Source organism: Patiria miniata, unplaced genomic scaffold (assembly GCF_015706575.1).
Source record: "Patiria miniata isolate m_02_andy unplaced genomic scaffold, ASM1570657v1 HiC_scaffold_2, whole genome shotgun sequence".
Taxonomy (NCBI): domain Eukaryota; kingdom Metazoa; phylum Echinodermata; class Asteroidea; order Valvatida; family Asterinidae; genus Patiria; species Patiria miniata.
In genome coordinates, this window is record NW_024037058.1 from 10909000 (window position 1) to 10931096 (window position 22097).

The following is a 22097-nucleotide window of genomic DNA, read 5'->3' on the forward strand; positions in this document are numbered from 1 at the left end:
GGATCACAAAACGGTAAGTGTTCTTTCAGCAAAACGAAAACAAATCACATAGGGATGTGTGTGAATTGTTGAATTTGCTGAAACTAAGTGAAAGAATGCACACCTTTTGTGTGATCCGTGGACAGAACTTTAAAGCGGTGGTTGTGCTTAAAATTCCATAACTTAAAAAGTGCTTGAGTGATTTGCATCTTGTACTAAAAGAAAGCTTATGAATTGCGCTTTTGTATCCTAGATTTTGAAAGTGCTACATGCAGAACTTCGCAAAAAACAATAGTCCCGACATTTTCGTTCGTTTTTTTTTTGACTCACCCTGTATTACCCCACATGCCTACAAATCATTGAGTTTTTAGGACGGTCATTTGCTTGAGTTTCAGCTATACACAGGCCTATGACCTAATCAGAAAGTTTCTAGGCCTTCGAAAATTCTAAATTAGAATGTGCAAATTGCATTAAGTGTGTGCGTGGGGAATGGGGAGGAAAGGCTTGCAATTTTCTAAATTCTAGAATGTCAGGTTTTCAAAAAGGAACGGTTCTATTTGTTAGAGTCACTGACCCTCCAAGGGCAATAAGAAGATTTGACATTAAAGACCACAGCCTGCTGTTGCTGCTAAGCGTTCAGTTTATTTTCGTATAACATTAAAAATGCAAAATATAACTGATTTCATGCAATTTATGCGCTTGTTGCATATTCATGTTAGTCGAACGTCATGCTAACTAAATACCAATCACACAGAGCCACGCTCAGCCGTCGGCCTAGCTGAGTTGGGATAACGTGATTGGCTGGTTGGTTTTAGCGTGGTCGGCTCTGATTGGCCACACTCCACGTGTGACCTTTGTGTACTTCGTGTACCATGTTTTTTTAATTCATGTCATCGACATCGCTTTACGCTGGTGCATTTGTGTGTACAAACACGTGCGGAGAAGGTGCAGTTTTCTACCGGTTCAACCAAAAATGTCGGCGAAGTTTTGGGTATTCGGGCTCTTTGCTGTGCTGCTGGCGACATGTAAGTAAAACTGCCATGGATATAGGTTTGTTACATGTTAAGTTTTAAGTTAATCGACCGAAAGGACATCGGGATTTGTTCAACATGATTTTTGCGTGTAGCCTACTACGGAACATGACGGGCGAACTTTAGTTTATTCAACTTGGCTGGCCGGCGTTTCTCCTATTAATCATTCATGTTGAAATTTATTTGCTGTTAATTTATGCATTAATTTTCTTGTGATTGTTGTGCTTTTTTATTTTGAGGGATGTAGTATTTGACGCTAATAATGAATACTGGTTTATTTAACAGTTTAATATTTTCAGAAGTCGTTGGCCTAACTTTTTTGTTGCTTGACTTTTTAGGTTTGACAAATGTTTGTCATGTGTTTGTTTGATTGGCTATTTCGGAGTTACACTTACAGGCCCCTACCCTAGAACTATGGGTATGACACGTACTAGTTCATGTCTATGGCTTTCATTTTCATGCCACTTAGGCCTACCACTTGTTATTGTCATGCCTGTGTGTACTCCTAGAACTATGAGGCTCCACGTAGTGGAGCCTCATAGTTCTAGGAGTAGCCTGTGTGCATTTCGTTTAAAATTGCAAAAGATGTTGAAAGTATGCATGTGCACAAACCCGGCCTTAGCCTGATCTTGTTCACAGTGCAGGACCAGTGCAATTGATCTATCCCCGTTTGCGAGTTAGCCACGCCCCTAACTTGCCTAAGACATCCCTATGGGGAATTGTGTAAGTTTGTTTGTCCATCATGTCCACGGAGGAAGGAATTCCTTCATCTCCATGGTTTGTCTCGGATTTTTCGCGTTATGCGTCCATTTCGTCACCAAGACCACAAACTGACACTCAAGCGCAAGTTGGTGTCAGTTCATGAAAAACCACGTAATCAACCATTTTGGTTTCACGAACTGACACCCGGTAGTGCGCACGCACATTGGACACTGACGCAAAATAGAATGGTTTTCGTTTTCAGGAACTGACACCCAAGTACCCCTAGAACTATGGGTCTTACACGTAAGACCCATCGCGAACATGCTGTATACTCTACAAATAATATACAATCAACGACCGGAAAAGTAGCGTTGAGCTTTGGAGCGGCCGCTGTATATTTGTACCCAAGACTATGCCCAGTACTTCTTGACTTACTCACGTTCATTTCACTAAAAAGTATGTTGAATCGATCCCGATGATGCAAAAAATTGATGAAAACAGTCCCCTTTACGTACCAAAGCTACAGTTTGAGTTTAAACGTTTTAACGTGCATGTTATCGCGCTCGGGAAGCGTTGCTGGCGTGATGTCAGAGTCTTTTGGTCTGGGAACCGACCACAGATACCATCTTTATAGTACAGATCGCGGGCGGCATCAGACGTGCCAATCACGAGGTCTTGTGATTGGCCCGCCCACAATATGCACTATAAAGATGATGTCTGTGGTAGGTTTCCAAACCAAAAGACTCTGACGTCACGCCAACAACGCTTCGCGTGCGTGATAACGTGCCGTTAAAACTCAAACTGTAGCTTTGGTACATAAAGGGGACTGTTTTCATCATTTTTTTGCATCATCGGGATCGATTCAACATACCTTTTAGCGAAATGAACGTGAGTAAGTCAAGAAGTACTGGGCATAGTCTTGGGGTAAAAATAAACAGCGGCCGCTCCAAAGCTCAACGCTACTTTTCCGGTCGTTGATTGTATATTATTCGTAGAGCATACAGCATGTTTGCATTTATATACATATCTATGGGTCTTACGTATAAGACCCATAGTTCTAGGGGTAACACCCAAGCATGTTGCGGCGATAGGCCTACATTACAGAGAAAAATGTTTTGAAAAGTTTGACATGAATTTAATCCATTGATCTGTGTACTTGTGGGCTTTCACAATGATTTAATTAAAAGCCATTTTAATTGGCGATATTAAGATCAGTGGCAGTTTGTGAAAACAAAAATGAATGGAGTGCGTGCTAGAAGTGCCGCACTGTGCCAATGTCGGTTCGTGAAAACGAAAATAACCCGGTTCTGTAAAATGCGCGTAAAATACTCGCGCGGAACTGAGTTTTAGTGTGTGGTGTCGGTGACAATGTTTATCACTTAATTGGACAATATTTCACAAGCTGCGTTGACGTGATTCTACCCCGATAGTAAAATTGAGGAATCTGTACGTGAAGTCACAGGCCAGTGGTCATACACATGCCCGCCATATTGGACATCTGCGATTGCAGACTAGTAAATAAACCCCTGTGATAAATACACGCCGTTGCGAAGTTCAGGAAAAATACCAACACCTCTCCAAAGTGATTGAGACACATATCAAAGGTTGCTTTCTTCATCTTTCATTATGTGTTCAATGATTTGGGGGGTTAACTATTGACTTTTGTGAGAAGAATCTGATATTGACCGTGACAATACCCCAGAACATGCACGTTTAACACGCATAATGCAAGTACATGTGCTGTACAATCGATCGTGTACGCTAGACGTCCACAGTGGCAGAGGTTGCACCATTCACGTGATAATGTTACGTGGATCTGCAAAACCTCAACAATGCGTTCAAAAAGGGCGACCCAACTTTCAGTTTGTAACCGTACTTAAATACACAGACTACATTGTGCTTATTGTTTTGTAGTTAAACTTACCAGTCAAACTTCACTCCAGCCGCTTTGTTTGTGTTTTTCTCTCAGCATTTGTGTCGGCCGCTGATGAAGCAGAAGACGGTGATGTGGTGGTTGAGGAAGACATCGGCAAGAGCAGGGATGCATCAAAGACAGATGATGAGACCGTGGAAAGGTACTTTCATAAAGTAGTCCACCAATTTGGGACTCTTAAAATTGTATGCCTTCTGGCAAAATGAGACAGAACTGGGCAGACGTCGAAATGAGGGTTCGGGTAATACTGTTTGTTGCAGCTCAGTCTCGCATCCCATTGACAAGTTATGGATGTTTAAAGTTTGCATTTATCGACATGTCAAAAAAGTAACATACTGACAAAGAGGTGAGTTTTGTAGTCATGACAGTGAAAGATGCCAAAACACTTTTATTCCATGATTTTTATAATATGTTTTTTAAGTTGTGAAAAACGTCTACTACTTGTAGACGTCAAAGATTTCTGAAATGAATAAATTTGAAAAAGGAAGAAAAAGAATCCTGCATGTCAGACATTAATGACGACTTTATCATTTGGCAAAAGAAAAGAACAAACAAAGCAAAGCATGTTCTGTATTCAATACTGTAAAGATCTGTCGTTCATTATTAAACGAAAGTGTGCTGAAAGTGAAATGATTTTAATAAGCCAGTGGTATGTTTGCTCACGTGCGTATTAGTACACGTGTGCTTAAAGATAGCTATCAAGTAAACAACACATGTGGATGGAAGTAAATGTCTGTGCAATGGTTATTTTAAGAGAAATGGTAAGTAGTTACACGTGGACAGGAATTTTGTACGAGAGTGTTATTAATTTCATGCACATGCAACTGATAAGTCTACATTATGTCTCTGTTACATGTAGCTAATAGTTTCACTTGCTCTAGTTTCAGGTTACATGTATGTTGTTGACAAAAACATATCATTTCTAAGCTGCACATCTGTCTGGCAAAAAGTTTCACAAATTATGGCAGTAGGAAAACAAACTAACTGTGTATACGCTTAAATTCGGAGCCAGTCTCATGTTGACAGCTTTAGTTATACATGTAATTTGATAAGTTATAAGTTTTCACTGCTTGCAATAAGTGTAGGCAGGTAAAAATGGCTGCCGCGTCAGAGATCAAACACACCAGATTTTTTTTCAAATTTGCCTCTGTAAATGTAAGGCATTCTTAGGGTTTCTTGTGACCCAAACCGTTGAAATATCGTTAGTAAACAAGCACAAACATTCATTCTTTATTTGTTCCTTCATTTGTGTTGTCTCCAGGGAAGAGGAGGCCATCAAGTTAGACGGTTTGAACGTCGCTCAAATGAAAGAGTTACGAGAATCAGCCGAGAAGCACGTCTTCCAGGCCGAGGTCAACCGCATGATGAAACTCATCATCAACTCCCTCTACAGAAACAAGGAGGTGTGTAATCTCTAACCATGCTAAATGCAACAGAAGGCAGCCGTGGTAAACACTTGTTGCACACTGTTGCGTTTGGCAGTCAACTCAAGTTCCATGCTTCGTTGAATTTTGTTACAAGGGTAATGACACACCAGTCATTGTGTCCGTCTCTTGTGTCATCAGCTCGTTTAGTTGTATTTAATTTCACCTAGCTTCGAACACTGAACATGATGTTACTAGACATCATCTTCTATCACTGGAAACAAATTTGTCCTGTCTCGCTGTGCTAAGACGTTTTAAAAACCTTTGTCATGATTAGCCACGTAACGGCCATTATCCACGTAACTCTGGTGACGGAATACCAAACATGAAACATCCGTCAGGAAGTATGAAAGACTGTTCAAGAACAACACGTCAGAAACCCATCTCAGTGAGGGGAGAACACCATAAGATGTCAACTGGGGATCTATCTAATTCTGAGTTGGCACACGAGCGCGATGTTATCCACGTAACGATTTGACGGACAGTTGGAACTGAGATTTTGTCGGCTGTTTTGAGAAACTTTTCCATGGAAACATTCGCTGTCATGATATGTGCCTCACACAAGATAACATAGCTATAAAACAGTCATAACCAGGTGGGGATACAAGGCTTGGATTTTCCAATCTGGCAAGGGATTATCCACGTAACATTTTGACGGACACAGTTACGTGGATAATGGCTCACCTGTCAGTCGGCGTGTATTTACAAGTGAGCTCGCAGCGGTTGCATCTGATATTATTTATGTGGGGGGAAACTCCAACTCTTCGTACACTGTCAATTTAGTTTAATACTGAGACTGAAACAGGGAGAAAAAGCAATAGTTTCCTGCCTTTCAGGAAATGTCACAATATTTAGCACCATTTTAGGGACACATTCTTCAGAGTTAAGTGAATAAACACAACAACCAATGGTTTTCGTTTTATTTCTGATATATCTTTAATACATACTTAACAATATCACACATAACTTGTAACTCTGCAAAGGATGGTTCTTAATAAAACATTTGTGTAATCTTTGTCCGTCAAAATTACCCAATACTGTAGAAACACCCATAACTACTTTGTACTTAGGATGGTGTGTACTGGATTCACTGCACAATGCAACACGATCTACTTTTTTAGCATTTGGCAAAGTGCATTCACATAGTCTGCAAATTAAGTATATGAACCGACACTGATTGTACAATTTGCTTGATTGTGTTTCTTAAATCATTTTTGTGTTTCAAACAAAGTAATGCCCTGTAAATTTAAAATATCTATCATTACAAGCCAAATTTGGCTTATTGTTTTTCTGAAATGCTTCCCCTTTGCAGATTTTCTTGAGAGAGTTGATCTCAAATGCCTCCGATGCCCTGGACAAGATTCGATTACTGTCACTGACTGATAAATCTGCGCTGGACGCCACAGAGGAACTAGTCATCAAAATTAAGGTAAAAGCAGTCCCAATAAATGAGTAGTCATTTTAATGTGTAGTAGCTGATGGATATTGGAATTGCTCTTGAATATAAAATGTTGAACTGAAGTTACCGAACGACCTTATAAACTGGCTGGCGTGTTATTGTATCACAAGCTCTATGGAGGGTGCAGTATTAAACAGGAAGAACAGTTCGGGTGCAAAACACTAACAAATGGGCTGACACTTCTGGCAAATCTTTTGGAAAAGAGTTTTGCTGGTCTTTGCAGCTATCTCACTCATCTCTCTGACAACTGACTGACAGTCACTTGTGACTTAGACTGGTTGTGGGCCAGTGAAGGGAGCCAGGCAGTGCTTGTGTAGGATTACACCGTAACGTGGTCACCGATGAACGGTTTAATCCTGCCAGTTGTGTAGAAAAGATGCATGAAGCAATTGAGTGGGATTTTCAACCAACTCTCGACTGGTTTTGGATCAGCTTTAGTTGCCTTGTTTCGCTTATTTTTTTTTTTATTAATAACAACAAAATGACAAAATTGGTGAGAGCCTCAAGCAGTTTTGGAGAGGTGAGCTGTTTAAATTCTGGAAACGGTATTCTGGAAGTCAAAGCATTGAATTGTGTTTCAGTTAACTTTTTATTTAGGTATTAAGAAAACAGGTTATGTTTCAAACAGGACAACAGTTCAAGTTTGCATATAACCGTGTCAACGGTCGCATTTGTAGTTTCAAATGCCAACTGTAATCTTAAACAGTCCAGACAGCCTCCCAATGCATATTATGTTGTCGATGAAGCTCTTATGGGTTTAACCCTAACCCCCTAGGCCCTTGTTGCTTACAACCATCCTAAATCCTCCCAAATCCTCCAAAATTTTTCAACTCAGCCTAAATTTTTCAAAATTGTCAGACAGTCCTGCCTCAAAATGCATTCATCCTCAATCCTCCAAAATCCTCCTCATCCCAAAACTTTGCACTCATGTTTAATAAATGAAGGATAACCAATGCCAAATCCTTCAAAATCATCAGACAGTCCTGCCTCAAAATGCATTCATCCTCAATCCTCCAAAATCCTCTTGTGCTTCATTCACCATTCATCCTCAATCCTCCAAAATCCTCATGTGCTTCAATCACCATTCATCCTCAATCCTCCAGAATCCTCATTTGATTCAATCACCATTCATCCTCAATCCTCTAGAATCCTCCAAAACCGCCAGGAGGATTTTGGAGGAGTGAGGTGGGTTAGGGTTAATGTAGATTTCAGACCGAAACAAGTACGTAATACAGAATTGTACGTATAATGACATTTTAAAATGATAAGATTGAAATTTTGCCCTTTTTTTTTACAGGCCGATAAAGATAACCACATGTTGCACATCACTGACACGGGTATCGGAATGACAAAGAAAGACCTGATCACAAATCTGGGTACCATTGCCAAGTCGGGAACCAGTGAATTCTTTGAAAAACTTACGGTAAGGACATGCTTTGTAATTTTTGTGTTCATGTCATATTTTTTTACTACCTTGTATGTTGGATATAAGCAAGGCTTTGGTTAGTTATTTTTGTCTATCAATACATTCAAGTCTGGGGTTTGTACCGTGGACATTTTAGTTTTGTCAATTAGAAATTCGTGAAATGGGCAAGATGATTCTGCCCAGATATGCTTATTCTTTAAAATTTATAGATGTTTTTACAACATGATGAACAAGAAATAAAATGTGACAACAAAACCAGTCGTTTGTCAAATTCATACCAAAGAATTAGAGAGCAGTCTCCGTTGATCAAAAAAATGTATTTATTTTGACATTTCAAACTGTTATTTCACTTTTCAGGAAGTAAATTCGAATGACGCGGGAGATCTGATTGGTCAGTTTGGTGTTGGCTTCTACTCATCTTTCCTGGGTAGGTTTGCCTTGCAAAATCTGTGCTTCAAAACAAAAAAAATTTGATATTTATTCACATATGAAACATGAACATATCTTCCGCCAAGGTAGTCTATGGAACATCCCCTTGCACAGCAAGGGTCTATGATATGCGAGCAGATTCGGCAATTTATTATGCAAAACAAGACTGCGTCTCGACCTCGAGATTCTGAGCATTCAGCGGGCACCTTCTATCGGGTCTTCCGTAACCCATCGTTGTATTACAAAAACTAAGATGCCATATTGATTAATCAACGGTTAAGTCCACATATCTGATTGAAAGGACGTCCCAATTTCTTAAGTTGACTCCGGTTGGCTGGGGGCAGGGTCGCTTAAAATATGCATTGCCAACATATATCAGACGTTGGTTACAGAGAGGGCTCCGTTCGACAACGGATGATACTCGGACTAACGCCAAGGAGTTGTTTGATCCAATTTTTGTGTATTTGTACTAGTTTTGTGCACAAGATTAATCCTAAACGTTCAGTGATTTCCCGAAAACTCTTACACCCTCCATGTCCTTCAAAATCCTCCTGAAGGTTTATTGTAGGATTTTGCTGGAGTTAGGAAGTAGGGACTGGCCACAATTTCTTTTACATGGAGCTTAAAATGACACTCCCAGTGCCATCTTCAAGCTTCACCTTGAAAAAATAAAGTGAAGTTTTAAATTGCTGTTTTCCCTACGTGTACAATACAAAAGTTGCCCATTAAACATTAGACATTGAACAAACAAAAATACACCCATGTTTAGTTTAATGGAATAGTCGTTGCACATATTTTTAATTATTTGCAGCCTGACATTCAAGGGAATGTACAACATTTGCTTTTGCTGCAATTTTCAGAAATAAATGGATTTAGAGGATTAGTATGTTATTGCAAATATTGTTAAACTGACTTGTTTCATGTTTTGGGTTTGTAGAGGCTGGAAAAACCAAGAAAACCAATCATGCTCTTGTAGTCTGGTTCCCAGACCCCACTTAAGATGAAACAAAGCAATGTATAGACTTTGGGGAATTGTAAGGTAAAAGAATCAGTCTAACAGGCTTGTACCCCATCACAGGTGTGTAATCAATTGCAAAGAAAATGCGGTATAACTAAATATGAGAAACTAGGAGCAGTTTTTGAAAAAAAGCCAGTTATCTCCAACGCTAGTCTGCCTGGAAAAGTATAGTTTTTCTTGAAAATGTCGGCACACCAGGAGCCACGATTTTACAGGATGCTTTAGACTGTCAGTCCCTAACAATTCAGTAAGGTATTTCGTGATAATTTGATCATTTCGTTTTTTTGATGTTTGCAAATGTTGTATCTTCCCTTTAATTCAGTCTCTCACAGGGAAGGCTGGTTCCTGCCCCAGAAATCAGTATCGATAATACAGCGACCGAAATAGTCTCAGCAAATCTGCAATCACAAATAATAGCAAATGCAATCCAAAATAAAATTCGAGTTTCAGAGGTTTAGACGCTTAGAGAAGAAAACAGTTTTCAAGAGCACGGGAAGAGTTCCTGGCAAAATTATCTAGCAAGATAAAACGCTTTCTTTTTTTCTTTGACTACAGTTGCTGATACCGTGATTGTAACATCCAAGCACAATGAGGACAAGCAGTACATCTGGGAGTCCAATGCTGGGGAGTTCACAGTCACCGAGGACCCACGAGGGGACACCCTGAAACGTGGAACCACAGTCAGGTGGAGACTAATAAATAATTTGTGCTCCCAACCAGATTCGATCCACTGCATATATACAGGGTGGATCAAAAAATTGAAACCGAGATATTATTGCTAATTGGAACAGAAGTAGGGCACATGCGAATCTAAGGGAGATATCCTCTGTTAGGGTTGAATCTCCTCTTTAAAGTGATACCCTGATCATGTGCTTACATTCACAGTTGACTGAGCAGTGACCAATTGTATGAAAGGGTCTATTTAGAGAATTGTGCGACTTTTCATGGTGAAATCTCTTTTTTTTTCCACGATCAGGGTGTCATTTTAAAGAGGAGATTGAACCCTAACAGAAGATAGCTCCGTTCGATTCACATGTGCCCTACTTCTGTTCCAATTAGCAATAATATCTCGGTTACATTTTTTTTTTTTTATCCACCCTGTAGATAATTGGTGCTCCCAACCAGATTGGATCCACTGTGTATACATTGTCAAGTTCTCTATAATGTGTATGATGGAATTTTTGCGTCGGGGAGATGTAGCTTCAGTATTATGTTTTGCCCTTTACTGGTGTGATTTTAAACACTCTATACTTGGTGTTGTCCGAGGGCTTGCCAGAAGAAGAAAAAAAATTCACAAGCTTAACTGAGCTCACCCACTATATCCTGCTTACTAGTGCAGATGTCTAACCACTCGACCACCGAGCTTGCCAAGGTTGGCAGGCTGATATAACAGCGGGTACCGCAACTAAACACATACATTTGCGATGCAAAATACAACTTAAATTTGAACATGTGAATTGTTGGCAACTTAACTATGGTACACGGGGTAGAGTCACATTATCTACCAATCATTGTGTGAGGAAATTAATTGCCTATTTTCATGACATTCTCATTGCAGTCTGCACCTGAAGGAGGAGGCCTACGATTTCTTGGAGCCAGACACCATCGAGAAACTGGTCAAGAAGTACAGTCAGTTCATCAACTTCCCCATCTATCTCTGGTCCAGCAAGGTATGCTTGACTATGTCGAATCTTAAATCCGTCACTAGTCCATCATTGATCACTTGGGATGGGCTTGTGAGGACCTGGGATGGGATCGGTTTTTGAGGACTTGGGATGGGCTCGTGAAGACTTGGGATGGGCTTGTAAAGACTTGGGATGGGCTCGTGAAGACTTGGGATGGGCTCTTGAAGACTTGGGATGGGATCGTGAAGACTTGGGATGGGATCGTGAAGACTTGGGATGGGCTCGTGAAGACTTGGGATGGGTTCATGAAGACTTGGGATGGGCTCGTGAAGACTTGGGATAGGATCGTGAAGACTTGGGATGGGCTCTTGAAGACTTGGGATGGGATCGTGAAGACTTGGGATGGGATCGTGAAGACTTGGGATGGGCTCATGAAGACTTGGGATGGGCTCGTGAAGATTTTGGGATGGGCTCGTGAAGACTTGGGATGGGCTCTTGAAGACTTTGGATGGGCATGTGCAGACTTGGGATGGGCTCGTGAAGACTTGGATGGGCTTGTGAAGACTTGGGATGAAGACTTGGGATGGGCTCCTGAAGACTTGGAATGGGATTGTGAAGATTTGGGATGGGCTCGTGAAGACTTGGGATGGGCTCCTAAAGACTTGGGATGGGCTCTTGAAGACTTGGGATGGGCTCGTGAAGATTTGGGATGGGCTCGTGAAGACTTGGGATGGGATCGTGAAGACTTGGGATGTGATCGTGAAGACTTGGGATGGGATCGTGAAGACTTGGATGGGCTCTTGAAGACTTGGGATGGGCTCGTGAGGACAATTGAGGACTCAGTGTTGGACTCCAACACAACACTTTTCACGTGCTGTTTCACTCGGCCTGGGTGAGATTTGCAGGGGAAATCATGGGTTTTGGTTTGGGGTCTGAAATAAAACAACAGACAGCTATTGGACTCTGTACGTGACCAACCAAGGACGCTATTTTAATCTAAAAACAAGAGCATGTTGAAGGAAACATTGCAAGTTCACAGACCTTGGGATACATTGTTTTTATGCTTACTGTATTTACAATGTTTTACATGTACTATACCTCATCTAATTTTTAATTGCTTTTTATCTTCTTTGCCTCAGACTGAGACAGTTGAGGAGCCGGTTGAGGATGAAGATGAGGAAGAACCCACGGAGAAACCCGAGGGAGAAGATGACGGTAAGTCGCCCATCTTAAACAATCAGCTTTCTCAAAGAAACCTTAACCCTTTCTGATCCTTCAAAATCCCTCGGGTTTTGTAGGATTTGGGATGTACATGATGATAAAGCCCAACTCACTCACTTTTCATTGTGCATGAAGCCCTGTGAAAGTTTCAAGAGCGCAATGGGTTCCTGCAAAGTGCACTATTTTTAGAGGATTCTAGCCAAATTCCTGCTATTGGTTGAGATTTTTAATTTGCAAGACTTAAGGCTGGTGAATACCCAGCCTCACCATCTTTACCCGCTATAGTTTAGTTGGAATCAAATTAAGAGAAAACATATTGACAAAATTTACAAACAAAATAGTGCTAACGTATGAATAAAATAAAAATAATAAAAACACGGGCGGGAAAAAGGAAGTGGGCCGGGATGAGAAACTGCTTTATGTTGTCACTTGGCCTAATGTACACACTTCGTTTGGTTTTTATCTACAGATGTAGAAGTTGAAGATGAAGAAGAGAAGGAACCCAAGCGCAAGACCAAAAGCGTGGAGAAGACGACGTGGGACTGGGTGCTGATGAACGTCAACAAGCCCATCTGGACTCGCCAGTAAGTACCAGGGGCCAATGCCACGGCGCTGCTCAGCACAAAAATGTGTAAACACAAAAAAAGTTAAGCTTATAGAAGCAGGTGACCAGCCAAAACTCCATGAAATGTATATTGCTCGTGATTAGTATTCAGCTGTTGTTTGCTTAGCATGAAAATCACATGGAGTTTTGGGTGGTAATCTGCTTTTATTATTCAGACTTTTTGTGCTCAGCAAATTTTTATGCTTAGCAGCGCCTTGAAATTGGGCCCTGGGCCGAGTGTCATTTGAAAAATTTAGCCAAATTGTGGCGATAAAAAGTTTGAGGTCGGCAATTTGTTTGCGCGATAGCGAGCGTGAACGTAAATTTGTGAAGTCAGGGCAAGTTTTATGCGCTGCGAATTCACAAAAGTGGAACACGTTTCAACTCTGTTAAATTTTGCGGTGAACGTTACGTCAAATTTGAATCCCATTCACATTCGCGTGAAGTGTGAACCGACCTTAACCCAAGCACTCGATATTTTTTTTTTTGTGCTTTTCCACAGAGCCAAAGAAATCACAGACGAGGAATACAACGAGTTTTACAAGTCTTTCACCAAGGCCAGCGACGAGCCCCTGGCCAAGACCCACTTCACGGCGGAGGGCGAGGTCACCTTCAAGTCCATCCTCTTTGTCCCCCCGACAGCACCGCCTCAGATGTTCGCTGACTACGGCAAGAAGTTTGACCACATCAGTGTGAGTCTTGGCTCGTTGAATTGAACCAATGTTTTTTTTTTACTCCCTTATTGGTCTGTGCAATCTTCACCACTCCTGAGCTTCTTCTTGGTAGCCTTTTCCTTATTGAAGAGAATGTACAACATTTGCTTTTGCTGCAATTTTATAGAAATTAAATGGATTTGAAGGATAAGTATGTTATAGCAAATAATGCTAAACTGACTTGCTTCACGTTTTGGGTTCGGAGATGCTGGAAAATCCAAGAAAACCAACCATGTTTTGTAGTCTGGTTCCCTGACCCCACATTAGATGAAACAGAGCAATTTATAGACTTAGGGGAATTGTAAGGTCATAGAATCAGTCTAGAAGTCTTGTACCCCTTCACAGGTGTATAATCAATTAGGAGCACCTTTTGAAAAAAAGTGGGTTTTCTCCAAGTTTTCTTGAAAATGTCAGCACACTAGGAGCCATGATTTTACAAGATGCTTTTGACCGTCATTCCCTACCAAACCAGTAAGATATTTTGTGATAATTTGATCATTTCATTTTTTGATGTTTCCAAATGTTGTATCTTCCCTTTAAATAGTTGACCAAAAATTGGGCGGTCACGCAAATAGTAAATATGGCATTCAGGAATCACCCAGAATGGAAAAGTAATCCAGACAATTTCCCAGCTCACATTTTGGAGGGGGGGGGGGGAGGGGTTTGAGATGGGGGCGTTTATTAACAAGTTTGGGTAATTTTAAGTTGGATATTAAAACATTGAAAATTTGAATACCCAAACCGTTGCAAAAGTGCTCACATGGAACTCTTTATGACATCACAAAAAGGATTTTCAATAATTTGCACCACTACATCAGAGTTGTGCAAATTGTAACAAGCTGTAAAATTGATGTCATGTGGTATACATTGCAGCTCTTCGTGCGACGAGTGTTCATCACCCACGACTTTGAGGACATGATGCCCAAGTATCTGAACTTTGTCAAGGGGGTGGTGGACTCGGACGACCTGCCTCTCAACGTCTCCAGAGAGATGCTGCAGCAACACAAGCTCCTGAAAGTCATCAAGAAGAAACTGGTTCGCAAGGTGAGTCTTCATGACGAATCTTGGCATGTAACTTAACCTTAACCGCCCTGAATCCTCCAAAATCCTCTTTACCAAAGTGGATGAATGAGGAAAAATAAAAAGTGCTTTGATTTTGTAGGATGCACTTTGTCAAGGTCTTGGGCTGGACCTTGTGTTGTTTTTTGCTCAGCCATGCATAAATAAAGGCCTGGATTATGCTTGAAATCCTCCGTACTGCTCCAGGATGTCACTGATCAAGCCTGACCATTTTCAAGAAATAATGGAGGAATTTGCAGGATTGAGGCTACATCCTAGCAAAAAGGCCTAGGGAGTGAGCTGTTCCAATTCTGTCCTTTTCTGACGAGACAACATATAAAGTGCCCATACCTCAATATTTCTTAGCTTTAGTTGGAGTCATTAGGGATGATTTGAGGATATCCAATGAGAAATACAAGTGTGTTTCACTGTGTAACATGGGTCAGGATGTCACTTTGATCAGCCTTGGTGGGTAATGTCCCTCTGCCTACACAATTGGTGCAAATATTCAAGATTACTGGGTGTAATGACTGAACCTTTTTTAATATGTATCTACATATTAAAAAAGGTTCAGTCATTACACCCAGTAATCTTGAATATTTGGAGATGAGCTTTGAAGGCTTGATAGGTTTTAGTGTCAGTGAAATTGTCTTTGGTTGTTTTATTTAAATCAATTTTTGGGGTTTTTGAATGTTAATTTTGACATAATTTGCTCTCCTTCTTTTGTGATGTTCAAATGGGGTGTCAATGCATTGCACAAATGGTAGGTAATAGCTATACAATTTATGCTTTATTTTTCAGTGAAAACTATACAAACACAAATGTGCATCATAGTTTTGATTTATACTAAGTTTTCATTGAAATCAATGCTGTTGCTCCACAAAACTGCTAGTTACAGACAAAAAAGTTATTTATCTCTTCAACTTGTATTCCATCCTTCTCCTGACAGACCCTGGACATGATCAAGAAGATCAGCGATGAGGACTACATCGACAAGTTCTGGAAGGAGTACGGCACCAACATTAAGCTGGGCATCATTGAGGATCACAGCAACCGCTCCCGTCTGGCCAAGCTGGTCCGCTTCCAGTCCTCCAACTCGGAGGACGGGGTGACGAGTCTCGCCGACTACCTAGAGAGGATGAAGGACAAGCAGGAGCACATTTACTTCATGGCTGGCAGCAGCAGAAAAGAGGTAGGCAGAAATGTTGACATGAGTGGACAGAAACATCGAAGACCTCTGGGTTGTTTTTGAAGAGATGTGTAATGTGCGGACTTTGTGCAGGGAAAATGGATGGTGCTTTGTGACTGCTCGTGAGAAATCCACTGTGTAGGACACACTGTGTTATTTTTATTCAAGGATTCCTAAGGTTGCCCTGGGCACTGTATAGTTCGCAAGCCTATAGAAACCTGTAGAGAGAAGACGGTGAGAAGAAATTACAGTTTTAGAGGTGGGAGGAAACCCCAGAAGAATATTCTGGGGAAAACCCACGGAATCAGGTAGGGACTGGAAACCCAATCCACATGTGGTCCAGGACAGGAATCGAACCCAGGTCACAGCGGTGGAAGGCGAGGAAAGTACCGCTACGCCAACCTGATTCCACAGCACCAAGTGTGTAGAGCATGTATGTCACAAAGTCGACCTAGCTGCTGATATCAGTGAAAAAAAATTAAGAGGGGTCCCATTTTCAAAACTAAATTTGAAACATTTGGATAAAAATCTCTATTTGTAACCTAATAGTCCTTAATTATCGCAGCCTTGAACATAGTATTTTAAGGACCTTTTTTGTTACCCTATACAGGTTGAATCATCCCCGTTCACAGAGCGCCTCCTCAAGAAGGGCTACGAGGTGCTGTATCTGACGGAGGCGGTGGACGAGTACACCATCCAGTCCCTGCCGGAGTTCGAGGGCAAGAAGTTCCAGAACGTGGCCAAGGAGGGGCTGAAGATAGGGGAGGAGTCAGACAAGGCCAAGGAGAGGCGGGAGGAACTGGAGGAGAAGTTTGAGCCGCTGACCAACTGGCTGAAGGAGACGGCCCTCAAGGATGAGGTACGGTTGCACAAGAGTCTTGAGTTGATTCAAGTACAAAAGTTAGGGTTCATCATCATGAATTCAACTTTTCAACTTTTTTTCAGGAAAAATAGTTGTTTGTTTGGAAGTGTATGGAAAAAAAAAAAACGATTCATGATTTCTTCACCTTGGTTTGGTTTTAGATGCACAATTGTTGTTGCTGTTTTACATGTTCAACTATTTCTTGACAACTGAGGGCACTGTTATTGTCTAACTCTAGGCACACACTCCAAAGAACAATAACTGTGTGTACAAATACGAAACAAAAATTTCACGAACTAGTAATGTTTATGCCCCCAACCCACCCCCCCCCCCTCAAAAATAGAATTCTTCACAGCCTAAAGGTGCCCTCAGGTCGACCTTGCGATGACACAGATCAGTTGGCGACTGACTTTTCAGGATCTAGCTTTGCCTGAGCTACGACCATCTGTAACAAACTAGTCGCCGATTTTGTGGGACCTGAGTGTAACTGCGACGATATTAAGATGATCCGCATCAGTTGGCGCTCAATAAATCAATAGTCGCAAGAGTAGAAACATTTCAACTTCTGCGCCACGTTCCCGACAGGCGGGAGTCAATCGCAGTCGTGTAGCCAATCAGCGTGCGGCAAAAACGGCTGAATAAACAGCTGGTGTGGCCGTGGAATGTCGTTTGATTGTAATCCGTATGCTGTCGCTATTCTTAAAGATGACTGTCAATGCCGTGGAATTGTTGTCGCATCATGGGTTACATGAGCATTACATTTTGCGCCGAGATGCCGCTTGTTCCATGAGAATCACAGGATTTCTCAGTTTTGTGATCTGAGCATTAATTTTCTGCTCGATGCTGACGGTTCCGTGGCGGTGCAAGCAAATCGTGAGTCCACCCGAGGGCACCTTAAGGCCAAAAACAAAAAGTCTCCGGTTTCTGGTATGCGCGCGCGTCGCCGTAGCCATGCGCGTCGGCAAAATGTAAAAGTTTTTCTTTCAATGAAAGATGATGTCTCAAAACCGCCAAACTCACTGGTTTGACTGGAATCCTGCTGCTACACAGTTTTAACGTGTTTTTAGATTGGGTTATGGTCGAGAATAATCTTTATGTGGCCTCTCTGGACTCCCATATATTTGCACTAAGTTAAGTCGGACACCATTTGCAGTCATCAGCCGACATTTGAAGCAAAAAAAATCGGGTTAAAAAAAAAAAAAAGCCGCGTTGCCGCACCACTTTTTGGGCAAGCTCCATACCAGAAACCGGAGACTTTTTTTTTTGGCCTAAGAATCAATGTTATAGATTTTCGCATAACTGTGAACAAAACCCAGAAACACCACAGAAATGTCAATGCAAAGATTGATAATAAAGTTCAATTGGTTTACTTCGGTTAACTTCAGATGATTCTGAGCATTCTGAGATGTTGCACGCTATCTAACACAAACTATGTGCTTCAGTAATACCTACAATCGTATGAAGAAACCCACATTAACCAGAAGTCATCTGTTGCGGTTGATTATTCAGATCAAGGAAGCCAAGATCTCCCAGCGCCTGACGGAATCACCCTGTGCCCTGGTAGCCAGTCAGTATGGATGGTCTGGCAACATGGAACGCATCATGAAATCACAGGCATACGCAAAGACTGGCGACAGCAGCAACAGGTAGGGAAAGATCTTGCTAAATCTATTTTGCAATTACCATTTTTAAAATAATATTTCTACAGTTTGCATAAGGGTCTGTAATTTTGTCAAGTGAGTGAAAAAACAAAATTGATTTGATATCAAGAAACATTCACAGAGAAATTAGCCGGAGCTGAAATGTGTTTAACTTTTACGACTTCGATTGGACTAGAGTCGTTCCCACTTCAACTTCAATGCGCATGTGCTAGGTACATGTACGTCACGAACCAAACAATAGTTACCCATTGGTCTTTGGTCGAACTTAGCCTATGTATTTAATGTCAGGCAGTCACTTAGTCATCCAGTGTGAGGACAGCAGGTAGGCCCATCAAAATCAATCTGTGTGGTTGGTTTATTTTCTTCCGCAGTTATTACGCATCCCAGAAGAAGACCCTGGAGATCAACCCCAGGCATCCGCTGACCAAGAAGCTCCTGGAGAAGGTGGAGGCGGACCCTGAGGACCCAACCGCCGTGGACCTGGCCATGGTCATGTTTGAGACGGCCGTGCTCCGGTCTGGCTTCTCTCTGCCAGACTCGGCTGGCTTCGCTGGCAGGATAGAGAGGATGCTGCGACTGGGAATGAACGTTGACCTGGCGGAGAAGGTGAGCGCTGGGACTGAGGAATGGTTCTCGTTGTGCCTCATGCATATTCATGAAGCCGAGCTTGAAATCCTCTCTGATTGGTGAAATCATATAGTGCCTTTTACGGGTAGATAAGAAGTGTGCAGCAAAGGCAGTGTTGTTACTGTTGTAGTACAAGGCAGTTGTTTCCACAAGTGCAAGTATTTTCCGATGAGTACGAGTACATTTCAAGTGGTACACACATCCTCAAGAGCTTTTGATATTACACTGGGCATTTAACAAATGTATGCAAAAAGCCACCCGAACAAACAGTAGAAAGTTGCACAAGAAATTCACAGGATTACGTGAGTGGAAATTGCGCTGTGACAATGTTACACTGCCCGAAACGAAAGTGATCGCACAGTGCTTGTATGCATTGGAGTACCCGCGCTTAGTTGGGGCACTGTGCAATCGATAGAGGCCAATTACAGGCAGGTGTGGTTAGGCTTAGCAATTTCTCCTCGCGTAATCTTTTAAATTTGCAACTTTTCCAACTGCATAATTTTTCATAAACCGTTGTCAATCAATTTACAGTCTTTGGTAGCAAACAGGGTATCCAATTCCTCAAAGCGCTATATAAATGACCTTACCACAAGACGATCAGATTCAAAATTATGACCCCTCCAATGAGTGTGGACTTTCTTTCTTTCTTTTTTCTTGGTGGTGTTTATTTGGTTCTTGCACAACTCTGGAAACTCCAGTCTTAAACGGGTGTTACCTAATCTGTGTTTTCATATTTCACATCAATTTAAGAAAAAATGCTTTGTCTGATGGTCAATATTGCTATGGCTTCTTGCTGTCTGTAGGTAGAGGAGGAGCCTGAGGAAGAGGAGGAGGAAGATGCTGAGGAACCAGCCGCAGAAGAGGAAGAAGAGGAAGAAGAAATTGAGGATGAAGAGGTTCTAGAACCTTTGGATGAGGTACCGCCAGTGATGGTGAGTTTTCTGAAACAGGATTGCATATCGCTGTAGGACAGGGTATATCACTTCGATAGTGTGAATTGGTCTCGAGGAATAGGCTGTTGGAAATTAGGATCGGGTACCAGTGCTACAGGGACATTAAAAGAAAGAGGTTCTAGAACCATTGAAGGCAGAACCAGTCAAATTGAGTTCTTTGAAACAGGATTGCACTTCACTATAGGACGGGATATACCACTTTGATCGTATCAGTTGGTTTTGGGGATTAGGCTATTTGAAATTAGGTTTGTATATGTACCGATACCACCTGGACATTAAGAGGAAGAGGTTCTAGAACTGTTGGAGGAGGAACCAGTCAAATTGAGTTCTTCGAAACAGGATTTGCACTTCACTTTAGGATGGGATATAGTATGAATTGGTTCCAGGATCGGGCAATTTGAAATTTGGTGGTGAACATGTCAGTCACAAATGGGGGAATGTTATGAGGAAGAAAATCTAGAACCAACAGGTGAGGTGTCAGCCAAAGTAATAGAATCCAGTTCTAGAACACGATGAGCTAGCTCTTTCCAAGCAGGATCCCATTTCACTAGATGAGGTTCAAGCCTAGAATCTCTGGATATGGTTTCAGCATAATTTAGGTCTTAAACAGGATTGCCATTCATTGTAGGATGGAATATCATTTTGATAAAATAAAAAAGGTTTTGGGCAATTTTACATGAGGTTTGCTCATGTGCTAACACACAGTGGGTGTGAAGGAGAAGGAATTATGCATTGTTTTGGGGATCGGGCAGTTGGAAATGAGATAGAACTGGGCTCAGTCCGTAGTGGAGAAAAGTGCAAAACCAAAATGGGTATGATTTTTTTCCTTTAATATTGAGATTTATTGATTTTTAATCTTTGATAATTATGTCAACTAAACATATTTTTAAAGAAATAGTACAAAAATCGTGGAGTGAAAGTGTTCTTAAACTAGAAAAGAAAATTGGTGTCTTTCATTTACACAACTACAAAACACTGTATAAACTGTAAAGGCCTTTTACGCAGTATTTTACATTTGTTTGGCATGTTGATAAATGCAAACTTTAATCGGTCATAACTTGTCAACGGGATGTCCGATTGAAGTGCAGCAAACAGTACTGTAAGGACAACTTTATTCTCTTTGCTAATACCTGCAAACCCTTATTTCAACTCTGCCCAGTTGTGTCTCATTTTGCCAGAACGCCTCACATGAGCTAGACCAAGTTCATAATCATAAAATTGTTCAATTTCTGTTCTCTTTTCTCAGGAGGAGCCTCCAAAGGATGAGCTTTGAGGACTCCTTTTCCAAGCATCTCGGTTCTTTCCTTCGTAGCTCCATCTAGCCTCAACTTCCTTGCACTTTGGTGGAAAACAAGTTCCTTGTCTAAAATCTTTGCCATAATTTGTTTTTGCAATTTGTCATTGTTTTGTATTCTTTCCTACGAATAAAGAAACTGTAAGGATAAATGAAATAGAGGTGTTTGATTTCTCTGCAAAGAACCACTTCCGGTAATAAACTCACAAAATTTAATATATTTTCTTGTTTTATTTGGTTTTAGATACTATTGATTTTAACATTCGGAATATAAAACGTGTACCAATTCAGTACCACGCCATTGTAGTTTTGTAGACTTTTCCGACAACCTTGATTGAATACAGTGAAATATTTTATTCCTTTTTTGGGTAATCCTTACTTTTAGGACACCTCTATTTTTTACGAGTTCTGTTCAAAACTGACTTTTGCAGATGACTGTCCAGTACCAATGTGACTTTTGCAGGCTGAAGCAGTCTTTTTTCTTCATATAAACTCAAGTTAGTTGTAATTTTGAAAGCACTTTCAAAGAAAATGTGACTTTTCTACCTTTTTTCGCAGTCAGACGTGCATGTTGTAGTTCTCACATGCATGAAAGCCCTACATAATGAAAGCCCGATGCTGATTGGCTGCTAAAAAAAAAAATAAGATGTTTATTTTTTATCAGCCAATCAGCATCGAGCTTTCATCGCATTGAGCTTTCAGGTTTGCCATCTTGGTTTTTGAGTCTGTTTTCTGCAGGTTGTCATCGTCGTCTTTACCCCTGAATTTCCCTCATAAATCAAAGCCCTGCCCTCTTTCCACAAAATTAATCCTGCTGATATTCAAGAAGGTGTCATTGCCAATTGTTCAGATGTGCCAAGAAATATCAGAATGTCAATTTTGAGTGTC

General features: G+C 41.2%; 1 protein-coding gene across 1 annotated transcript; it reads left to right on the forward strand.

The window, feature by feature from the left end:
- Window positions 1-847: 847 nt before the first annotated feature.
- On the forward strand, window positions 848-21508 carry LOC119726490 (endoplasmin-like). The gene is made up of 18 exons (XM_038198202.1): window positions 848-1004; window positions 3682-3787; window positions 4907-5048; window positions 6382-6498; window positions 7826-7951; window positions 8312-8381; window positions 9957-10086; window positions 10960-11071; window positions 12166-12241; window positions 12717-12831; window positions 13354-13543; window positions 14438-14608; window positions 15573-15815; window positions 16423-16671; window positions 18184-18320; window positions 18707-18941; window positions 19766-19894; window positions 21162-21508. Exons 1-18 carry the CDS (start codon window positions 953-955, stop codon window positions 21186-21188), a joined length of 2427 nt encoding a protein of 808 aa, XP_038054130.1. The 5' UTR covers window positions 848-952; the 3' UTR covers window positions 21189-21508.
- The last annotated feature ends 589 nt before the right edge of the window (window positions 21509-22097 follow it).

What these genes read in the sequence shown, in the direction of transcription:
- LOC119726490 (XM_038198202.1), top strand. Translation starts at nt 953, where the DNA reads ATGTCGGCGAAGTTTTGGGTATTCGGGCTCTTTGCTGTGCTGCTGGCG. An exon ending in AATTCTTTGAAAAACTTACG is followed by an intron (nt 7,952 to 8,311) that starts GTAAGGACATGC and finishes TTCACTTTTCAG; the next exon opens with GAAGTAAATTCGAATGACGC. An exon ending in AAGCCCATCTGGACTCGCCA is followed by an intron (nt 12,832 to 13,353) that starts GTAAGTACCAGG and finishes GCTTTTCCACAG; the next exon opens with AGCCAAAGAAATCACAGACG.